This window comes from Sciurus vulgaris, assembly GCF_902686455.1.
Source record: "Sciurus vulgaris genome assembly, chromosome: 1".
In the NCBI taxonomy this organism is placed as follows: domain Eukaryota; kingdom Metazoa; phylum Chordata; class Mammalia; order Rodentia; family Sciuridae; genus Sciurus; species Sciurus vulgaris.
The window spans coordinates 81,041,298-81,064,365 of NC_136461.1; the positions used below are offsets into that span (position 1 = coordinate 81,041,298).

The following is a 23,068-nucleotide window of genomic DNA, read 5'->3' on the forward strand; positions in this document are numbered from 1 at the left end:
AGTTTTTAAAATAGTAGTTTAAGGTATTGGGGGTGTGACTTGGTGGTAGAATGGTTGCCTAGCATGTGTGAGACCCTTAGTTCAATCCCTAGCTCTACAATAAAATAAAATTAGTTTTAGAATCTGCTTTTAAAAATGAGTATCTTTATCATGGGGTTCAATCCCCAGTACTGCAAAAAGTAATAAATAAAAATCAGTACCTTTATCAACATTGTTTCACATTTCCGACTAGAAGACTACATGAAGATTTTTAAGATCAACATCTTCAGCCTTTGTCATATCAGAACTAAGAGTTCCATGTTGAAATTCTCTTAAAAGTGTGTCAATATTAAGCACTTTTATTTTATTATATCAAATTATATGTGTTAATGTTTTAGAAAGGATAGAATTTGTTAAAACTGTATTTTAAATGTTTTTATATTAGACTTTAGTACTTCATTATATATAAGACATCATTTTGAATAAAATCCCCCTGAGAAATACAATAGTCAGGGTTGGGGATATAGCTCAGGTCGAGTGCTTGCCTAGCATATAAGGAATACAAAACATGAGATGGATATCTCATTCTATTTAATAAAGTCACAGCTATTACATGTAAAAGATTTTCAAATACACCCTTGATCTATGTATGAGAAAAGTATGGATTTTTTTTTTTTTTTTTTTTTTTTTTTGGAACCAGGGATTGAACCCATGGGTGCTTAACCACTGACCCACATCCCTTTTTTAAATATTATTTTGAGACAGGGTCTTGATAAGATACTCAGGGCCTCACCAAGTTGCTGAGACTAGCTTTGAACCTGCTATCCTCCTGCCCCAGCCTCCCATGCCATTGGGATTACAGGCATGCACCATTGCACCTGGCTAGATCTTTTTTTTTTTCTTCAGAAAAATTCTTACATCGATTCAATCTTGGAGCTCTGGGAGTGATTCAACAGTTGGCTTAAATTGTCCATAGTAGTACATTTTTTGCTAACTATTTGTTGTCATTTTCTACATACATCATTCCTTTTATTTGAACCCTTTAATTTGTATTAATTGTGTATATTTCATTGCCTTAAATTTTTAAAAAATATTTTTTAGTTGTCAATGGATCTTTTGTTTTATTTATTTATTTATATGCAGTGCTGAGGATTGAATCCAGGGCCTCACACATGCCAGGCAAGCACTCTACCACTGAGCCAACTCCAGCCCGTCATGCCTTAAATTTATAGGAAAAATAACCCTCTTGGCCTAACTTTTTAAAACTATAGTATTCCTACTATCTGCTTTGATCTATTTTCTTTGATAAATTGCAGAGACTGTAAGATGGAGATTGAAGACAAAAAGCAAGAACTCCTTGAAATGGATCAGGCACTTAAGGAGAGAAATTGGGAGCTAAAGCAAAGAGCAGCTCAGGTTATTTTTTAAATTGTATTCAATATATATATATATATATATATACACACACATATTTTTTTAAACCACTGAGCCATATTGCCAGCATTTTATTTTATTTATTGAATTTTTTTTTTTTTTTTTGGAGACAGTGTCTCACTAAGTTGCGTTAGGGCCTTGCTAAGTTGCTGAGGCTGTCCTTGAACTTGTAATTCTCCTGCCTTAGCCTCCCAATTACTGGGATTAAAGGTGTGTACCATCACGCATAACATCTTAATTATATTTCAATGAGATTTTTCCGTTAGGACACAATCATTTAGGGTTTCAGAAGTGACCAACTTTTGGTAAAATGCACATTTTATATATATTTTTTTCTGCACATAAATGCATTTTGAGTTAGAAATATATTATCTTTATCTTGATGTTTGTAGCAAGCGGTTTTTGAGAATAAGGGTTAGCTTAGTATCTGAGTCTTTTGATATCTTATTCTATATTAGAAGAGAATTTGATGAAATGTTATTTTCTCAATTAAGTGTTAGAGGAACAAAAATATTTGGAAGGCATTATTTAGCCGTTTTTAATCCAGCATAAAATGAAGTCTGAATCATTTGATTTGTTATTTATGAACAATCATAAGTTGGGCGTGGTGACCCATGCCTGTAATCCCAGTGGTTTAGTAAACTGAGACAGGAGGATCGAGAGTTCAGAGCCAGCCTCAGCAAAAGCAAGCTGCTAAGCAACTTAGTGAGACCCTGTCTCTAAAAAAAATTCAAAATAGCACTTGGGGATGTGGCTCAATGGTCAAGTGCCCCTGAGTTCAGTCCCCAGTACCAAAAAAACAAACAAACAAAAAACCATTATATATGTGGGGCTCAGGCCCCAGTATTAGTAAATAATTATTATTTTTCCTATTTAAAAAGATAATGTTTGAGGTGAGTTTCTGTTTCAGTTATGTCCACTATAAACAATTCCAAAGTACAATCTAAGCATACAGAGTTTCACATCAGACTAAAATTGAACAACAGTTTAATATTCCTTCTGTTTTTTAGGTTACACATTTGGATATGACTATTCGAGAGCACAGAGGAGAAATGGAACAAAAAATAATAAAATTAGAGGGTAATCTGCAGAAATCAGAATTGGAACTTAAAGATTGCAACAAGCAGGTAATTGTTTTAAGATTACACATCCTAAATTGTTTAAAAATTATTTCAGGCTAGCTAAGTAGTAATCCCAGCTACTGGGGAAACTGAGACAGGAGGATGTCAAATTTGAGGTCAGATAAGGCAACTTAGTGAGAACCTGTTTCAAAATAAAGACTAAAAGGGACTACAGATGTAGCTCAGTGGTAGAGTACTTGCTAACATGCACACAGACCTGAGTTCAATCCTCAGTGCTGCAGAAAACAGAACACTCTAAAACTGTAAGCACCCATTCACATAATAACAGCTTTTTTTTTTTTTTTTTTTTTTTTGAGATCAAGGCTCACTATGTTGGTAGTCTGACCTGGAACTTCTTAGGCTTAAGTAATCTTCCTGCTTCAACCTCCCGAGTAGCTGGAACTATAGATCCACATGAAATTTTTATTTTTTTCTTCTTTTTATGTAATTTTGAATATAATTTTCCTTATATCAGTGTGTCCATATACTTTTTATAATGTATCTGAATATGAATAAGATATTTATGGAAGAATTTGTAAGTAATTCTGGAAACTGGTTGCTTCTGAGGAAGAACATAGTGGGAAGGAGACTGTTTTCCCTTCTTGGGAGTTTGATTTGGGTGTACTGAGATTTGAAACCATGGTCACTTTACCACGGAGCTACATCCGGTTCTTTTTATTTTTTTAAATTTTGAGACAGAGTCTTGCTGAGTTGCTGAGGCTGATCTCAAACTTTTAATCCTTCTACCTCAGCCTCCCAAGTCACTGGGATTATAGGTGTGCATCACCACAACTTTTTCTGTATATTTTTAATCTCATGCGTATATTACCTATAAAATTATGTGTAAGGTCATGTAACATTTGTTTTAATGTACCTTTCTTTTCTTATACAAATTATGATCGAAACTTTTATCTTTTTAGTATATTTAAAATGTACACATAAGCATCTTATTAAGCCCAAAAATTCATGTTTATTTCCAAATGATGATTATTTTAAGAAAATATTTTTTACTTTGCTTTTGATGTTTTAGATATGCGTATTTAAAGTTTGAATTATTCAGAACATAGCTATCATTGTTCTGTTTCCTTAATTACATTAATGATGCTCATCTGTTTAAAATTAAGATAGAAAATTTAAATGAAAAATTGCAAAATGCCAAAGAACAGCTTCGAGATAAAGAGTTTGTAATGCTACAAAATGAACAAGAGATAAGTCAACTGAAAAAGGAAAATGAAAGAACACATCAAAGGATAAAAGAAATGGAAAGTGTAAGCAAATTATTTTCCATCTAAGGAAAAAGTATCCTCAAAAGAGTGAACTGAATCTTTGTTTTAAACTATTAAATTTTAATATATAGAAACTGTGCTGTATTTTTAGGTTACATATTTGTACAAGATGGCTTAAGTTTCTTTAACTTTTTAAAATATTATGATGATTTACAATGTCTTATTTATCTTTTTATCCTCTACCTTTCCTATACATGTTATCTCTCATGCAATCTATAGTGTAATAGACTTGAAGATACAGATATTAGTAAGAGACAGTCTTTTTTTGTTTGAGGAACTCCATGCGGAGAGTGGATAAACAAATGATAATTGTACATTATTAAAGCCAGATATATTGTTACCAAATGAAGTTTGATGACCTCATGTCATCAGTTTGCATGTATGTTGATTGGTGAGCCCATTTATCTCGCTTGCCTTTTTAAAAAGCTTATTTGTTTATAATGTCTAACTTTTTCTTGTTTTTAAATACTCAACCGTTAAAATTTCAGATATAGCTCTTTATTGTATTAGATTGTCTCTCTGTAGAATATAAATTCCATAAGGGTAGCTACTTTGACTCCTTTATTCACTCCTGTATCCTAATACCTAGAACTGTACATATCATAATAAGTGAGAATAAGTATTTGTTGAATTAATTACATGTATAAAATCAAGCAGGGTCTCTGAGAGTAACTTTAGCCCCAAGTAGGGAGGGGGGAAATTATTACTACTCCTATGATTACTAGCTCTATCATTTCTGATCCTCTAACCAGCAATGGCTAAAAATACTTATATAACATTTTTATTAATTTGTAACCTGTGTCTTTCCAAACATGAAGGCCCTAGTGATCTCTACTGGTTTCTTGCCCTCTTATTCCTTGAAGTCAGGTGTCATTACATACTGTGTAACTTGTCTCACATGGGTGAACTAGAACTGACTAATTTTCTTCTTTTTTTTCTTTTTCTTTTCTCCTCTTAGAAGCAATACAGGTTGAGTATCCCTTATCTAAAAAAATTGGGACCAGAAGTGTTTTGGATTTTGAATTTCTTCAGATTTCAGACTATTTACATATATATATGGGACATCTTAGTGCCTCATACACATAGCCTGAAGATAATTTTATATAATATTTTCAATAATTTTGTACCTGAAACAGTTTCATGGCATGGAATTTTTCACTTGTGGTGCCATGTTAGTGCAGAAAGTTTTTCATTTTCAGAATATTCTAGATTTTGGATTTTCATAGTAGAGATGCTCAGCTTACTTTACTCAGGATTTAATTGAATCATGTAAAAATATTTCAGAGGGAGTAATAGCCCCAATGACAAGTTTTATTGTCACAGAGAGTAAAATCGTAATCTTAACCCAGCTATGTCTATTAATGGTGAATTTTAATTATCCATGCAAATGTGTTCTTCATTTTTATGTGAATAATTAAATATTGACTTTTTTCTCTTTGTAGTATAATATATATTCTTTCATAAATGTTATATTCATAATAGTAAAGGATTATAAAGCTTGTATCTAAATGATGCAAAACAAATCACTAAGAGCTTCAGACTTATTACTATACTTTTGTCATTTTCTTATTAAAAAGTTTTTTTTTCTGAATATTAGTTCCATAGTGGGTAATACTCATTGTATGTTAAATTTTATAGGGATTTAATTGAGGGAGAAATTTCACTTACTAAAAAAGAAACCAGAATAAGAAGTACATTATAACTATATTTCATTTTGAAACCTACAAATAATCTTGTGCTTTTCAGGTTATGAAAGAGCAGGAACAGTATATTGCTACTCAGTACAAGGAGACCATAGATTTGGGGCAAGAATTGAGGCTGACCCAGGAGCAGATGCAGAACTCTCATACAGAATTGGTGGAGGCTCGTCGTCAACAAGTCCAAGCACAGAGAGAAATAGAAAGACTCTCCAGTGAGCTGGAAGACGTAAAGCAACTCTCTAAAGAGAAAGTAATTCCTATTCTAAATAATTTCATATTACTGAAAGATCTTTAAAATTTTTAACACTTTGAACTATATTTTATAGTTCTTGTAAAAAATGAACCGTGTTGCACAAAAATGTGAATGTACAAAGAATGTGACTTAGTGCTAGAACACTCGCCTAGCATGCATGAGTCCTTGAGTTCAAACACCAGTACTGCAAACAAAATAAAACAGTATGGATGTACTTAATACCACTAAATTATACACTTAAAAGTGGTTAAGATGGTCAATTTTATGTTTTGTATGATTTACCACTCATTTATTTATTTATTTTGGTATCAGGGATTGGGCCCAGGGGTGCTTTACCTCTGAGTCACATCCTGAGCCCTGTTTATTTTTATTTGGAGGCAGAGTCTCATTAAATTGCTTAGGGCCTTACTAGATTGCTGAGGCTGGCCTCGAACTTGCTTTCTCTCTGCCTCAGCCTCCACAGTCACTGAGATTACAGACACAAACCACCACATCCCTGCCAACTTACCACCTTTTTAAGAGAAGAAAAAAAAGTTATCTGTATTGTACTTAGATAACTTTGTAATTAACTAAGAAGTCCTTCAAAACTGTTTGGACCAAACTAATAATTTCTTGATAAGTTGAGTTATAAAGCCCTTTTAGACTTTCAAGAGGGTATGAGCTATTATTTGAAGAAAAAAGCAAATCTTTTTTGAGTAAAAGTTTTTACATTTGTAGCCACTTTTATATATGAACACTGTCTAAATTTGTGACTATTGGAAAACCTGCAGTTCAGAACCCTTGAGGAGGTAAAGTGCTTTTATGTTTTCTCAGTATTTGGTATGAGGCTAACAATTTGTCTTAAAAAGTATTTAGATCGATTTACTTGTGTTAATTACTTAGACTTTAGGCAAATGTGTGTTGATATTCTAAAAATTTAATTTGGCATAGATATCAACTTAAAATACTTTAACCTTTAATTTTGATAAAACCTAACTATGCTGTAATTCACATTTCTAAATGATTAAACTAATAAAGAATATATAGGAAATTTTTATTGACGATATATCAGGTATTTGGAGGTCTGTTAGGAAAAGGGAAGCTGTCTACTTTTATCTCATTCCTGTCCATATTGAAGTATAAGATTTATTTAGTAAGATAAGCTCACTTAAAAGGTGAATTAAGTGGAATTATTAAAATAGTGTTTTTAATGCTGGGCACAGTGGCACACACCTATAATCCAAGCTGCTTGGGAGACTAAAGTAGGAGGACTGCAAGTACAAGGTTAACCTGGGCTACTTAGTGAGATCCTGTCTCAAAAATAAATAAAAGAGGATCGAAGGTGTAGTTCAGTGGTAAAAGACCCCTGAGTTCAATCCCTAGTCATACTAAATAAATAAATAAACATATGTACATGTATGTTAATATTTATAAGCATATATATTAAAATTTTGATTTTTTTTTTTTTTTTTTTTTTGAGAAAAAGGGAAAAAGGTTTTTTTGGTCCAGGGATTGAAACCAAGGCATTCAACCACTGAGCCATATCCCCAGCCATTTTTAATATTTTATTTAGAGACAGGGACTTTTCAAGTTGCTTAGAGCCTCACTAAGTTGCTAAAGCTGGCTTTGAACTCATGATACTCCTACCTCAACCTCCTGACCCGCTGGGATTACAGGTGTGCGCCATTGCACCCAGTGGGAAAAAAGTTTTATTACTTTGCTAGCAAAGGAGAAACACAGGGGACTCCTGTCCTAAAAACTGTGATTCTCCCCAACAGGGAGAATAGAGGGCTTTTAAAGAAGTCATTCAAATACTTTCTTTTTGAAATTTTATTTTACATGTTGATAGACCTTTATTTTATTCATTTATTTATATGTGATACTGAGAATCGAACCCAGTGCCTCACACATGCTAGGCAAGCACTCTACCACTGAGCCACAACACCAGCCCCTCAAATACTTTTTAATGTTTTAAGTGAAGGTGGAGTCATGTTTATCTTTTGGTATGGGCCAAACCTTAGTTTAGTTTAGTTTTGTTTTGTTTTGTTGTTATTTTTAGTTATACATAACATTAGGATTTATTTTGACATAATTATAAAAGCGTGGAATATAATTTGTTCCAGTTCAGTCCCTAGTACTTCCTTTTTCCCTTCTCTCCTCCCTCCCTCTGTTCCCTTCCCTCCACTGATCTTTCTGTTATTCATTTATAGATTTTTTTTTAGCATCTTGTGGATATGCATGATGGTGAGATTCACTGTGATATATTCTTATATGTACATAGGAAAGTTAGGTCAGATTCATTCCACTATCTTTCCTTATCCTATACCTCCTCCCTTCCCTCATTCCCCTTCATGTATTCCACTGATCTTTCTTTTATTTTTTTTACCCTCCACCCCTCATTTTGGATTAGCTTCTACATAGCATAGAAAACTTCAATCTCTGATTTTTGGGGACTGGCTTATGTCACTTAGAATGATAGTCTCCAATTCTGTCCATTTACTGGCAAATGCCATACTGTCATTCTTTAAAATGACATACTCTAATAGTTAATACTCTATTATGTATTTATACTATATTTTCTCTATTCATCTGTTGAAGAGCACCTAGGTTTGTTCCATAGCTTGGCTATTCTGAATTGTGCTCCTCTAAACATTGATGTGACTGCATCATGTAGTATGTTGGTTTTAAATCTTATGAATATATACTCACTCACTCCTTCCTTCCTTCCTTTCTTCCTAGGAATTGAACCCAAGGGCATTTAACCACTGAGCCACATCCCCAGCCCACCGCCCCCCACACCTTTTTCTTGAGACAGGGTCTCAATAGGTTGCTTATAGTCTTGCTAAGTTGCTCAGACTCACTCTGAACCAGTGATCTTCCTGCTCCAGCCTTCCAAGCTCATGAAATTATAGGCTTGTGTCACCACGCCTGGCTACCAACCTACCTTCCCTCCCTCCTTCCTTCTTTCCTTCCTTCTCTTCCTTTTCTCTTTCTTTCTTTCTACCATGGGACATTTTACCATTGAACTACATCTTTATTTTGACACAGAGTCTTGCTGAGTTGTTGAGTGTTGAGTTGTTGCTGAGGCTAGCCTCCTTCTTGGGATATTCCTGCCTTAGCCTCCTGGGTTGCTGGGATTACAGATGTGGGCCACCATGCCTGTCTTAAATTGTTTATTTATTTAACTTTCCATTTAATATTTCTTAACTGGGCTTGCCTGCAGATTACTGAAACCACAAAAAGCAAAATCATCAAAAGCAAAAACCTAATTCACTTAATGAGACACTACTGTATATAATAAAATTACTTAATTAAAATAACAAGCACAGGTAATATAAAATAGCATTAAATAGGTTTGGATAAAAACACAACTCATGGGCTGGGGTTGTGGCTCAGTGGTAGAGCACTCACCTCGCATATATGAGGCACTGGGTTTGATCCTCAGAACCACATAAAAATAAATAAATACAAATAAAGGTATTATGTCCATCTACAACTAAAAACTTATTTTTTAAAAAACACAACTTATCTTGTTAAGCAAATAATGCATCTAGTGAGCAAAAATTCAGAGTCATGCCTAAGAAGACACTGTTATCTGTCAAAGTCAAAGTTCAGCATGCTGTGGTTACTAGTTTGCTTTTACAAAAAGCATTGGTTAGTGAACTTATAGTATGGTAGCAAACGATATACTAATACTTTCCTAAAGTCTGTTTTAAAGTGTACCATTTAATTAGTTAACTTTGAAATGTGTTGTATAAAGATTAAACTGCTTCCATTAATGCACTGGATTAGTTTAGCTATACTAACCAAATAAACAAGTTATATAATCTTTACTCAATATGTCATTTTTAAGGAAGCACATGAAATTCACTTAGCTGAAGAATTGGGAGCTTCTCAAGTACGTGAAGCTCATTTAGAAGCAAGAATGCAAGCAGAAATCAAGAAATTGTCAGCAGAAGTAGAATCCCTCAAAGAAGCTTATCATCTGGAGGTAAAGAAAATTTTTAATTTGCTTTGGTAACTCCTACTAAAGTGGGTTAACCTATCTGTACAAAAGTATGAGTTAAGGGCTGGGATTGTGGTAGAGCACTTGCCTAGTATGTGTGAAGCACTGGGTTCGATTCTCAGCACCACATAAAAATAAATAAATAAAAATAAAGGTATTGTGTCCAGCTGCAACTAAAAGAAAAGTATGAGTCCATCTAGCTCTTAAGTGTTCAATATAGAATAATATATTGTAAGTTTTTTTTTTTTTTTTTTTTTTTTTTTTTTTTTTTTTTTTTTTTGGACTAGGGGCTCTTAACTACTGAGTCACATTCCCAGCCCTTTTTAATTTTTATTTTGAGACAGGGTCTCACTAAGTTGTTAGGGCCTCACTAAATTACTGAGGCTGGCTTTGGACTTGCAATCTTCCTGCTTTAGCCTCCCCAACTGCTGGGATTACTGGTGTGTGCCTCTGTGCCTAGCTGTAGTCTTTATTCCTGATAGTTAAGCACACAATTTTAACTTCATATACAGTGAACTAATATACTGTAAGATTAAGAGCTTGAGTTCCTGAGTCAGGCAGCCTGTGTCCTGTCTTTGCTCATCACTAAGCACCTGTATTACCTTGGACAAATTACTTAACCTTTCTGTCTAAAGGGGATATAATGGTATCTATCTCATAGAACTTTGGTGAGGATTAAATGACTCAATATAGTAAAGCTGTTCCAGAGCCGGGCTCATCATTATCATGAATTATAAAATAGAACTTGCAGAAAACTATTTGGAAATATTTAATAACTGATATAAATAGTTTCATGTGATGTCAGTCTGTACTGCTTTGTAATTTCCAACATTTGTTCTGAGAGGCAATACTAGGACATTTATAATCTATCAGTATATCATGAGCCTTACACAAAAGGCAGTATTATTGATTAGAACAGTATTTTTCATCTTTTAAAAACTATATTTGAAAATATTCCCCAAAATCTTTGTATATGATCTAAAAAATTTCTTATTGAACTTGATCCTAATAAAGCATTTTTTCAATAAAATAAGGGTTGAAGATATGTTTGTATTAGGGCCTCACACATGTTAGGCAGGCTGTATACCACTAAGCAATAGCCCCAGTCCAACAAAGATTTATTTTTAAAATGTGTGTTATTTGAATATAAAACTGAGAGGATGCAGTATTAAGGTAATAATTATAAAAAAAAAGATCTTAATTTTTAACAGTATTCTTCTTTTATGCAGGCATCAGAATTGTCAAAAAAGTCACTTAATAATCACAAAACTCCTGGTTTTTTGAGATGAAAATGAGGTTGTTTTGACCTTTCATTGTGGGAATTTTAGAGATATTCAAAAATAGGATAGTATAAATAGTGTAAATCCCCCTATGTTTATTATTCAACTTCAGCAGTTATCAACTTGTGACCAATTTTATTTAATCCATCATATGCTGCCTACTTGCTATGATCTAAAAGGGAGTACTTTGGGGAATGATAAGGAATACTATTAATAATTACACTAGGACACCAGGCATAAAACCAAATGCTTCTAAGCATACAAGGAAGTGTGGTCAACATATCTTTAACATCACTCATTTCCCTTCCTTCCTTCCTCCCATTATTCAAAGATTCGATGAAAATTCCAGATATAATTTCATCTGGAAACCTTAAAAAATTATCTCTAAGAGATAAGGTCTGTTTTGTAAAACCCTAATCTACAATAGTATTTGCATGCCTAAAAATTAAGAGTAATTCCTTAAGATCATCAACTCTCTGGTCATTGTTCAAATTTCCCCAGTTATCTCAAAAATGCTCTTATAGCCATCTTACTCCAGTCAGAATGGCAATGATCAAGAATACAAACAACAATAAATGCTGGCAAAGTTGTGGGGAGAAAGAACAATTGTACATCGTTGGTGGGACTGCACACTAGTTCAACCACTCTGGAAAGCAGTTTGGAGATTCCTCAAAAATCTAGGGGTGGAATCACCATATGACCCAGGTATCCCATTCCTGGGTATTCTCCCAAAAGATCTGAAATCAGCATACTTCAATGACACAGTCACATCAGAGTTTATAGTTAGCATAATTCACAATAGCTAAATTATGAAATCAATCCAGATTCCATTAGTAGATGAATGGATCAAGAAATTATGATACACACACACACACACACACACACACACTGTGGAATTCTCAGCCATTAAAAAGAATAAAATCATGGTATTTGCCAGTAACTGGATGAAAATGGAGAATACCATGCTAAGTGAAATTAACCAAACTCAGAAACAAAAAAGTTTAATGTTCTCTCCCATATGCAGAAGCTAGAGTGAAATAAAGGAAAGGGGGAGGGAAGGATACGATTACATAAAGAGCCAATCAAATGCAAATTAATAGATGAATGAAAGGAAGTCTAGAAGAAAGAGAAAAGAGAGTGGGGAGGACAGGAAAGAAAAGGGGTGATCAAGAACGGAAATCAATTTACATGTGTGTCTGAGTTTGTCTGGATGAACCCAACTATGTAAAACCATAAAGATCTAATAAAAAAAGGACACATGATAATAAAACATGCAAAGATCAAAATATAAATAAGTTTGGTTTGTATAACTACACAATTAATTATAATAAAGACCTTTTTAACACTAGAGAAAATTACCAATAAATTTTCAAATTTAGAGTTACCTAAAAAAAAAAAAAAGGCTTTATAGTTTATTTGTTCAGATCAGAATCCAGAGTTCATTGCATATGATTAACTGTTAAGTAAATGAAAGACTATGTGTTCCTTCTCTCCCTTTTTTCCACTAGTATTTTATTTGTTGAGAAATCAAATGTTTGTATCTTTAAACAGAATTTATTTTAAGAAAATATAAGTGGTAGTAGCAAAGTATTAGACTTGTTGAAACCAACTCTGTATTTTCATTCTCTTTATTTTTACAATTTTGGGGTTTTGTAGATGATTTCTCATCAGGAGAACCATACAAAGTGGAAGATATCTGCTGACTCTCAAAAGACTTCTGTTCAGCAGCTAAATGAACAATTAGAGAAGGCAAAACTGGAATTAGAAGAAGCTCAAGACACTGTGAGCAATTTACATCAACAAGTTCAAGATAGAAATGAAGTAATTGAAGCTGCAAATGAAGCATTACTTATTAAAGTAAGTAAACATCTAAGTAATGAAACATACCTATGAAATAGTAAATTTATAACCTGTTTTTCCTGTTCTTATAGTTTGTAAAGGACTTTATGGCCAATTATTGATTGACCTGTTTGAATAAAAAGCATGTATTTAGAAGATGAATTGGGGATATTATTAATATGATGTATGTCATGTTACCACAAAAGAAATAATTTGTGTAATCAAATATAAACCCATCTAACAAATAACAATTATGTTTGAGGGTTTTCCACTAAGAAAGTAGAAGCAGTTTTCAAAACCAGTAAAATGTCTTTAAAATTCAAAAAGTAGAAGTCCAAAATTATACTTAGAACTTTTTTTTAGTGGATTTAAATATTTAAATATAAACATCATTTTTAAAGTAGCCAGTTACTATTTATTTACTTTGTTGATCTTGAAAGTTTTCTCTGGAATTTGATTTTTTTTTTTCTCTTCTTTCCTTTTTTTTTTTTTTTTTTTTTGTACTGGAGATTGAACCCAGAGGTCCTTTACCACTGCACTACATCACCAGCCCTTTGTTTTTATTTTTTATTTTGAGGCAGGATCCCACTAAGTTACCGAGGGCCTCACCAAGTTGCTGAGGTTGAACTTGAACTTGTGATCCTTCTGTCTCAGCCTCCTGAATTGCTGGGATTACAGGCATGTGCTACCACGCCCTGCTGGAATTTCAAATTTATATCAATAAAATGCAAAGAGATTTAAAAAGTTCCCAGGCTCAGTGGTGCATGCTTTGTAATCCCAGCGGCTTGGGAGACTGAGGAGGAGGATCTCAAGTTCAAAGTCATCCTCAGCAAAAGCAAGGTGCTAAGCAACTCAGTGAGACGCTGTCTCTAAATAAAATACAAAAATAGGACTGGGGATGTGGCTCAGTTGTTGAATTTAATCCCTGGTACCCCTCCACACAGAAGTTAACACTGGTTCAAAATTGAGTAAGGTATTAATGAAGTCCTTAAAAAAAAAAAAAAAAAGAACAAATAACAAATGATTTTATAGCAAAATGGAAGTTATAGAAAAGGAAAAAACTAAACCAAATAATACCTTAGAAACCTTTCTAATTCTATACTAACCTGAGCACTTAAATTGATTTTGTCATATAGTTGATATTTATAGTACTAGATGATAACTGTGTAGACATAATTTAAAATTATGTTTAGGGTTTTGGGATAGAACCAAGTAGCAGAGTATGTGCTTAGCATGTGTAAGGCCCTAGTTCAGTCCCCAGCACCAAAACAAAACCAAACAAAAATATGTTTAGGCTGAACATTCTATTAATACTTTTTATTAAAGCACTAAAACTTCTAGTGTTCTGGAGATGCATAACATACAAATTAGAACACTTCATTGTGAAAAATCAGTCTTTAAAAATTAAAAGGTTCTGTATTGTAGTCCCTTAATACAGTAATTACCTCTGCTTACTTGCTAAATATTACCAATGAGACAAATGTAATTAAACTACAGATATTAATCATTCACAAGATTTTAAAATTCATCTGCTTAGGAAATTGCAAAAATATTGACTGTGTTCAGTAGCTTTGTATGTGTTTTATGAGATACTGGGGATTGAACCCAGGGCATTTCACATGCTAGGCATGTGCTCTGTCATTGAGCTATATCCCTAGCCCTTTTTTTTTTTTTTTTTTTCTTTTTTGAGATAGTCTTGCCAAGTTACTCAGGGCCTGGAACTTGTGATCCTCCTGACTCAGCCTCACAAATTGCTGGGATTATCAGGATGTGCCACCATGCTGGACCAGTAGTAGCATTTTTAAATGGACCATAGATATAGAGAGATCATAGAATATGTACTGTGATTAGCCAGAAAATAGAATTCCCTTGTTGTTTGATACAGCTCTCAAAGTCAACTTCAATAGGCTTTAAAGTCTAAACTGAAGAGGAGTTAGGAAGATAAAAGAGAAAGAAAAAAGTCTGATAGAAGTATTGAAATAGGTGTAACTGTAACAACTAAAAGTAGCTGTAAATAATAGGAAACAGTTCCATTGACAGCATATATGCTAGTATTTGAGAGCAGTTGGAGCAAGGGCAAAGCTAAAACAGTGATGGCACACTACAATAATGTTCTCGCAGTGACCTTCTTTGAGTCTTTAAGAAAAAGGTTAACCAGATGTGGTGGCACACACCTGTAATCCTAGCAATTTGGAAGGCCGAGGCAATAGGATTATAGGTTCAAGGCCAGCCTTGGCAACTTAGTGAAACCCTGTCTCCAAATAAAAATAAATAAATAAATAAAAAGTGCTGGGGATGTAGCTCAGTGGTAGAACACCCTGGTAGTTGGAAAGAGAAAAGAAAAAGGAAAGGCGAATTATTTTTAGCATATTTAGTATATATACTATCTTTTATTAAAAAGTTATGTTATCCTATGTATCCAAGAAATGTTTCTCAATTATAGAAAGATAATACATATCAGGAAAATATACCCTTACTCCAGCTGTGTACAATCATATGTCAACTCTATGACTACTTTATTAATTGTAGCCAAAAATGTGAACTTAAGGTTTACTACAAAAAAAAATTCTTGAAAGCAGGGCACTATGACACATTCCTATAATCCCTTGGAGGCAGGAGGACTTTGAGTTCAAAGCTAAATTGGTCTACACAGCAAGACCCTGCCACCAAAACAAAAACTTGTCACTCTTTCTAGTCACTTATAAATGGGGTTTACCTAAATAAAATAGTACAAAGTCCTGAAAAACTGGAATGTGCAGGTTAAAGTTTCATTTTATTATGTACACTGTGGTTATGACAGTTTCAGTTATAGGCACAGTATTTTTAGACACTAAACTTAAAAATGGAAACTATCAGATTAAAAGTGACTAATTTAGAAATATATGTCTTAAATATACTATAAGAAAAGGAAATTCATTTAAACAGGAAGCTACTGTTATTTTTTCATTTTGAGGCGGTACTGGGGATTAAACTCAGGGATACTCAACCACTGAGCCACATCCCCAGCCCTAATTTTTATATTTTATTTAACTTTTAAAGTTAGAATATTGTATAACCATAGAAATAAAAAGTTGTACCCCAACACATACAATGAATCAAAATGCAGTCTGTAAAAATTAAAAATAAATAAATAAAGTTAGAATACCCCTTTTTTTTTTTTTAAGGCTTTTTGATTTTTCAGTGTATGTCTCATTCTCAGTGTCCCAGTACAACAGAGTACCCAATGAAAGACATGGGAAATAACACAGATATAATGTTTATTTAATAAAGATTGATTTATTAAAGATTATGAACCTCTATTTTTTTCTCACAATAATTCTAATTTAAGAAAGCAGAATAGTTGGTATCTATTTATTTCCTTTTAGAAATTCTGAAGGGAGTCTTTTTATGTGTATCATGTGTCTCTATATATTTGCAGAGACATTTTTAGGCGTAAGCTTTTTATTCTTGAATAGAAATTACAATTGTCATTAACACTAAAATAAATCTATAAAGAAAACCTAGTTTTCATGGAATTCCATTGACTACTTTAGACATAGTTCAAATGAATATATGTATTTGTCTCAAAATGAAGCTATCTTAAATAGTAGAGGGTTTAAACAACACTTGGAAATTTTTCAAGAGTTGCCATAAAGATACTTCCTGTCCTGAGATAAAGGTTGACATAGACGACCTCTAAGAGTCTGATTTTCTAGGTAGTTCATTCATTTAACAGAAATATTCTGAGCACCTTCTATGTACTGTGTATCATTTTTCTGCAGGAATCAGAATTAACCAGATTACAAGCCAGAGTGTCTGGACATGAAAAAGCAGAAGACATCAAGTTTCTACCAGCTTCCTTTAAACCTCTCTCAGAAATTATGCCTGATGGTCAGGATCCGAAGTTTATTGCTAAACATTCTCGCACATCTCTTTTCAAGTGCAGGAAACTGCGTCGCTCTATTAGTGCCAGTGATCTTAGTTTCAAAACTCACGGTAATGAAGATCTTTCTGAAGAATTACTACAGGACTTAAAGAAAATGCAATTAGAACAGCCTTCAACATTAGAAGATAGCCATAAGGAACTGACATATACGCAGTCAGACTCATTTAAACCTCACACATATAATGTAGATGATGATAGTTCTGAGAGTAATGACTTCAGTACTCTTAGTGGAATGCTAAGATACATAAACAAAGAAGTGAGACTATTAAAAAAATCTTCTATGCAAACTGGTGCTGGTTTAACTCAGGTATGTGTTTCATACATTATAAGTTGTAATAATTTGTCTCTGGTAAATATTATTTTATTATTTGGAAGAAAATTCATATATAGATTGAGTATCCTTATCCAAAATGTTTGAGTCCAGAAGTGCTTTTGACTTCTTTAGGTTTTGGAATATTTACACATACATAACAGACACCTTGAGGATGAAACTTGTCTAAATGCTAAATTTACTTATGCTTCATATATCCTGATCCTAAAAGCAATTTTATAAAATAGTAATTTGTATATAAAACAAACCTTCATGGTGGGGAATTTTCCACCTGAGATGTCATGTTGGTACTCAAAAATTGTCAATATTTGGAGCATTTCATATTTCAGATTTTCAGATGAGAATACTCAACCTGTACGTATGTGTGTATGTATATGGAGTTTTATTTTATATTCCTTCAGCCAGTATTTAAATGAAGCATACCATGTCATGAAAATCTTGTATATGTTTGTCTTAGTCAATAATAGTCATATAACATAAGTGCTGGAAAGGAATAGAGAAAAGATACTTTTCTTTTGGGATAGACAAAAGGAAATGAAAAAATTCAGAAGACTTAAAAAATCCACAAAAAAGCAACTTAAAAGTGTCTAGGAAAAAAATAATATTTTTAAAAGGAAGGTATTAAATTTTATACATAGAGTATAAAATATATACATAATCCCAGCAACTCAGGAGTCTGAGGCAGGAGGATTGTGAGTTCAAAGCCAGCCTCAGCAAAAGAGATGCACTAAGCAACTTAGTGAAACCCTGTCTCTAAATAAAATTTTAAAAAGGGCTGGGGAGGGCTGGGGAGATAGCTCAGCTGGTAGAGTGCTTGCCTTGCAAGCACAAGGCCCTGAGAGAGAGAGAGAGAGAGAGAGAGAGAGAGAGAGAGAGAGAGAGAGAGAGAGAGAGAGAGAGGGAGAGAGAGAGAGAGAGAGGGAGAGAGAGAGGGAGAGAGAGAGAGAAATGTAAACTCTTCCATTTTGGGGGAAATTCCACAAATACTTTTTTTTTTCCTCTCTTTTTTTTTTTTTTTGGTAGTGTTGAGTATTGAACTTAGGGCTTGCACACTAGACAAGTGCTCTACCAGAGTTACATCCCCAGCAAGCATGTACTTTCAAGCCTTTAATATTCTTGCCTATTTTGCTGCTGTTTCCTCATTTAACCCACATCTTTAGATTTTTTTTTTTTTTTTTTGGAGTTTTTTTTTTTTTATTGTAAACAAATGGGATACATGTTGTTTCTCTGTTTGTACATGGCGTAAAGGCATACCATTTGTGTAATCCTAAATTTACATAAGAGTAATGTTGTTTGATTCATTCTGTTATTTTTTCCCTTCCCCCCACCCCTCCCACCCCTCTTTACCCTCTATACAGTACTTCCTTCCTCCATACTTGCCCCCCTCCCTAACCCTAACTCTAACCCTAACACTAACCCTTCCCTCCCCCCCATTATGTGTCATCCTCCACTTATTAGCGATATCATTCGTCCTTTGGCTTTTTGAGATTGGCTTATCTCACTTAGCATGATATTCTCCAATTTCATCCATTTGCCTGCAAATGCCATAATTTTATCATTCTTTATGGCTGAGTAATATTCCATTGTATATATATACCACAGTTTCTTTATCCATTCATCAATTGAAGGACATCTAGGTTGGTTCCACAGTCTGGCTATTATGAATTGAGCAGCTATGAACATTGATGTGGCTGTATCTCTGTAGTATGCTGATTTGAAGTCCTTTGGGTATAGGCCAAGGAGTGGGATAGCTGGGTCAAATGGAGGGTCCATTCCAAGTTTTCTAAGGAATCTCCACACTGCTTTCCAGAGTGGCTGCACTAATTTGCAGCCCCAACAGCAATCTATGAGTGTACCTTTCTCCCCACATCCTCGCCAACACCTGTTGTTGCTCGTATTCTTGATAATCGCCATTCTAATTGGGGTGAGATGGAATCTTAGGGTGGTTTTGATTTGCATTTCTCTTATTACTAGAGATGTTGAACATTTTTCCATATGTTTGTTGATTGCTTGTAGATCTTCTTCTGTGAAGTGTCTATTCATTTCCTTAGCCCATTTGTCGACTGGATTATTTGAATTCTTGGAGTAGAGTTTTTTGAGTTCTTTATAGATTCTGGAGATTAGTGCTCTATCTGAAGTATGATTGGCAAAGATATTCTCCCACTCTGTAGGCTCTTTCTTCGCATTGCTGATAGTTTCCTTTGCTGAGAGAAAGCTTTTTAGTTTGAATCTATCCCAGTGGTTGATTCTAGCTTTTATTTCTTGTGCTATGGGAGTCCTGTTAAGGAAGTCTGATCCTAGACCAACAAGGTGAAGATTTGGACCTACTTTTTCTTCTATAATCTGCAGGGTCTCTGGTCTGATTCCGAGGTCCTTAATCCATTTTGAGTTTAGTTTCATGCATGGTGAGAGATATGGGTTTAGTTTCATTCTGTTGCATATGGATTTCCAATTCTCCCAGCACCATTTGTTGAAGAGGCTATCTTTTCTCCATTGCATATTTTTGGCCCCTTTGTCTAGTATGAGAAAATTGTATTTCTTTGGGTTTGTGTCTGGGTCCTCTATTCTGTACCATTGATCTACCTTTCTATTTTGGTACCAATACCATGCCGTTTTTGTTACTATTGCTTTGTAGTAGAGTTGAAGATCTGGTATTGCGATACCCCCTGTTTCACTCTTCCTGCTAAGGATTGCTTTAGCTATTCTGGGTTTCTTATTCTTCCAGATGAATTTCATAATTGCTTGCTCTATTTCTGTAAGGTACGTCATTGGGATTTTAATTGGAATTGCATTGAATTTGTATAGCACTTTAGGTAGTATGGCCATTTTGACAATATTAATTCTTCCTATCCAAGAACATGGAAGATCTTTCCATCTTCTAAGGTCTTCCTCAATTTCTTTCTTCAATGTTTTCTAGTTTTCATTGTAGAGATATTTTACCTCTTTGGTTAGATTGATTCCCAAGTATTTTATTTTTTTTGAGGCTATTGCATATGGAGTTGTTTTCCTCATTTCCCTTTCAAATGTTTCATCACTTGCATTTAAAAATGCATTAGATTTATGCGTGTTGATTTTATAGCCTGCTATTTTGCTGAATTCATTGATGAGGTCTAGAAGTTTTCTGGAGGAGGTTTTTGGATCCTCTATATATAGAATCATGTCATCCGCAAATAGTGACAGCTTAAGTTCCTCTTTTCCTATTCGTATTGCTTCAATTTCTTTAGTCTGCCTAATTGCTCTGGCTAGAGTTTTGAGGACAATGTTGAATAGAAGTGGTGAAAGAGGACATCCCTGTCTTGTTCCCGTTTTTAAAGGGAATGGTTTCAGTTTTTCTCCATTAAGAATGATGTTGGCCATGGGCTTAGCATAAATAGCCTTTACAATGTTCAGGTGTGTTCCTGCTATCCCTATTTTTTCTAGCGTTTTGATCATGAAGGGGTGTTGTATTTTGTCGAACGCTTTTTCTGTGTCAGTTGAACCATATGATTCTTATCCTTAAGTCTGTTGACATGATGGATTGTATTTATTGATTTATGGATATTAAATCATCCTTGCATTCCAGGGATGAACCCCAGTTGATCGTGGTGCATGATTTTCTTAATATGTTTTTGGATACGGTTTGCCAATATTTTGTTAAGGATCTTTGTATCTATATTCATCAAGGATATTGGTCTAATATTTTCTTTCCTTGATGTGTCTTTGCCTGGTTTGGGTATGAGGGTGATATTAGCTTCATAGAATGAGTTTGGTAGGGTACCCTCCTTTTCTATTTCCTGGAATACTTTGAGAAGTATTGGAATGAGTTCTTCTTTGAAGGTCTTGTAGAACTCAGCTGAGAATCCCTCTGGTCCTGGGCTTTTCTTGGATGGTAGGTTTTTAATTGCTTCTTCTACTTGATTGCTTGATATTGATCTGTTTAAATTGTGTATGTCCTCCTGGTTCAGTTTAGGAGGAGCATATGTCTCTAGAAATTTGTCAATGTCTTCGGTACTTTCTATTTTGTTGGAATACAGATTTTCAAAGTAGCTTCTCATTATGTTCTGTATCTAAGTGGTGTCTGTCGTGATATTTCCTTTTTCATCATGAATTTTAGTAATTTGAGTCTTCTCTCTCCTTATCTTTGTTAGTGTGGCTAAGGGTTTGTCTATTTTGTTTACTTTTTCAAAGAACCAACTTTTTGTTTTGTCAGTTTTTTGAATTGTTTCTTTCACTTCAATTTCATTGATTTGAACTCTGATTTTAATTATTTCCTGTCTTCTACTACTTTTGCTATTATTCTGTTCTTCTTTTTCTAGGGCTTTGTTTGAGCTGTAATGTTAGGTCATTTAGTTGTTGACTTTTCATTCTTTTCTGGAATGTGCTCCATGCAATGAATTTTCCTCTTAGTACCACTTTCATAGTGTCCCAGAGATTTTGATATGTTGTATCATCATTCTCATTGACCTCTAAGAATTTTTTAATCTCCTCCCTGATGTTGTCTGTTATCCATGTTTCATTCAGTAGCATATTATTTAGTCTCCAAGTGTTGGAGTAATTTCCCTTTTTTATTTTGTCATTGATTTCTACTCTCAGTCCATTATGATCTGCTAGAACACAAGGCAGTATCTTTATTTTTTTGCATTTCCTTAGGGCTGCTTTGTGGCATAACATATGGTCTGTTTTTGAGAAGGTTCCATGTGCTGCTGAGAAGAAAGTGAATCCGCTCGTTGATGGATGGAATATTCTATATATGTCTATTAAGTCTAGGTTATTGATTGTGTTATTGAGTTCTATGGTTTCTTTGGTTGGTTTTTGTATGGAAGATCTATCTAGTGGTGACAGTGGTGCGTTAAAGTTGCCCAGAATTATTGTGTTGTGGTCTATGTGATTCCTGAAATTGAGAAGGATTTGTTTGATGTACAGGGATGCACCATTGTTTGGAGCATAAATATTTACTATCATTATGTCTTCCTGATTTGTGGTATCATTAAGCAGTATGAAATGTCCTTCTTTATCCCTTCTGACTAACTTTGGCTTGAAGTCCACTTTATCTGATATAAGGATGGAAACCCCTGCTTTTTACTAAGTCCATGGTAGGTTTTTTCCCATCCTTTCACCTTTAGTCTATGGATGTCTTTTTCTATGAGATGAGTCTCTTGCAGGCAGCATATTGTTGGTGGGGGGGGGGGGGGCTTTCTTTTTAATCCATTCTGCCAGTCTATGTCTTTTGATTGATGAGTTTAGGCCATTAATGTTCAGGGTTATTATTGAGAAATGATTTGTATTCCCAGTCATTTGGCTTATTTTTGGTTTTTAAGTTGGCTTGGTTTCTCCATTGAGTGTTTTTTCTCTAAGGTAGTTCCTCCCTTTGCTGACCTCCATTTTTGTTTTTCATTTCCTCCTCATGGAATATTTTGTTGAGAACATTCTGTAGCACAGGTTTTCTATTTGTAAATTCTTTTAACTTTTGTTTATCATGGAAGGATTTTATTTCATCTTCAAATCTGAAGGTTAGTTTTGCTGGGTATAGGATTCTTGCTAGGCAACCATGTTCTTTTAGAGCTTGAAATATGTTGTTCCAGGCCCTTCTAGCTTTTAGAGTCTGGGTTGAGAAGTCTGCTGCTATCCGTATTGGTTTCCCCCTCTATATAATCTGATGCTTTTCTCTCACGGCCTTCAAAATTCTATATTTTGTTCCCTTTTTCATTATAATGTGCCTTGGTGTGGATCTGTTGTGATTTTGTGCATTTGGTGTTCTGTAAGCCTCTTGTATTTGATTTTCCATTTTATTCTTAAGGTTTGGGAAATTTTCTGATATTATTTCATTGAATAGGTTGTTCATTCCTTTGGATTGTATCTCTGTGCCTTCCTCAATCCTAATAATTTTTTAATTTGGTCTTTTCATGATGTCCCATATTTCTTGGAGATTCTGTTCATGATTTCTTACCATCTTCTC

At 34.0% G+C, this 23,068-nt stretch overlaps 1 protein-coding gene across 6 annotated transcripts in view; it reads left to right on the forward strand.

The window, feature by feature from the left end:
- CCDC18 (coiled-coil domain containing 18) overlaps nt 1-23,068 on the forward strand; it is a 138,160-nt gene that overhangs the window by 109,246 nt on the left and 5,846 nt on the right. For 5 of the 6 annotated variants that reach the window (XR_013764582.1, XM_079144533.1, XM_079144532.1 and 2 more), the window contains 7 exons: nt 1,296-1,395; nt 2,424-2,540; nt 3,659-3,802; nt 5,567-5,770; nt 9,606-9,743; nt 12,695-12,895; nt 16,639-17,109. Coding sequence is in view for 5 of the 6 variants with exons in the window: in XM_079144533.1 (XP_079000659.1) it covers nt 1,296-1,395; nt 2,424-2,540; nt 3,659-3,802; nt 5,567-5,770; nt 9,606-9,743; nt 12,695-12,895; nt 16,639-17,109 (1,375 nt within the window). In the remaining variant the exon portion in view is untranslated. The remainder of the gene's footprint in view (nt 1-1,295; nt 1,396-2,423; nt 2,541-3,658; nt 3,803-5,566; nt 5,771-9,605; nt 9,744-12,694; nt 12,896-16,638; nt 17,110-23,068) is intronic. The other variant, XM_079144534.1, reaches the window with a different exon arrangement.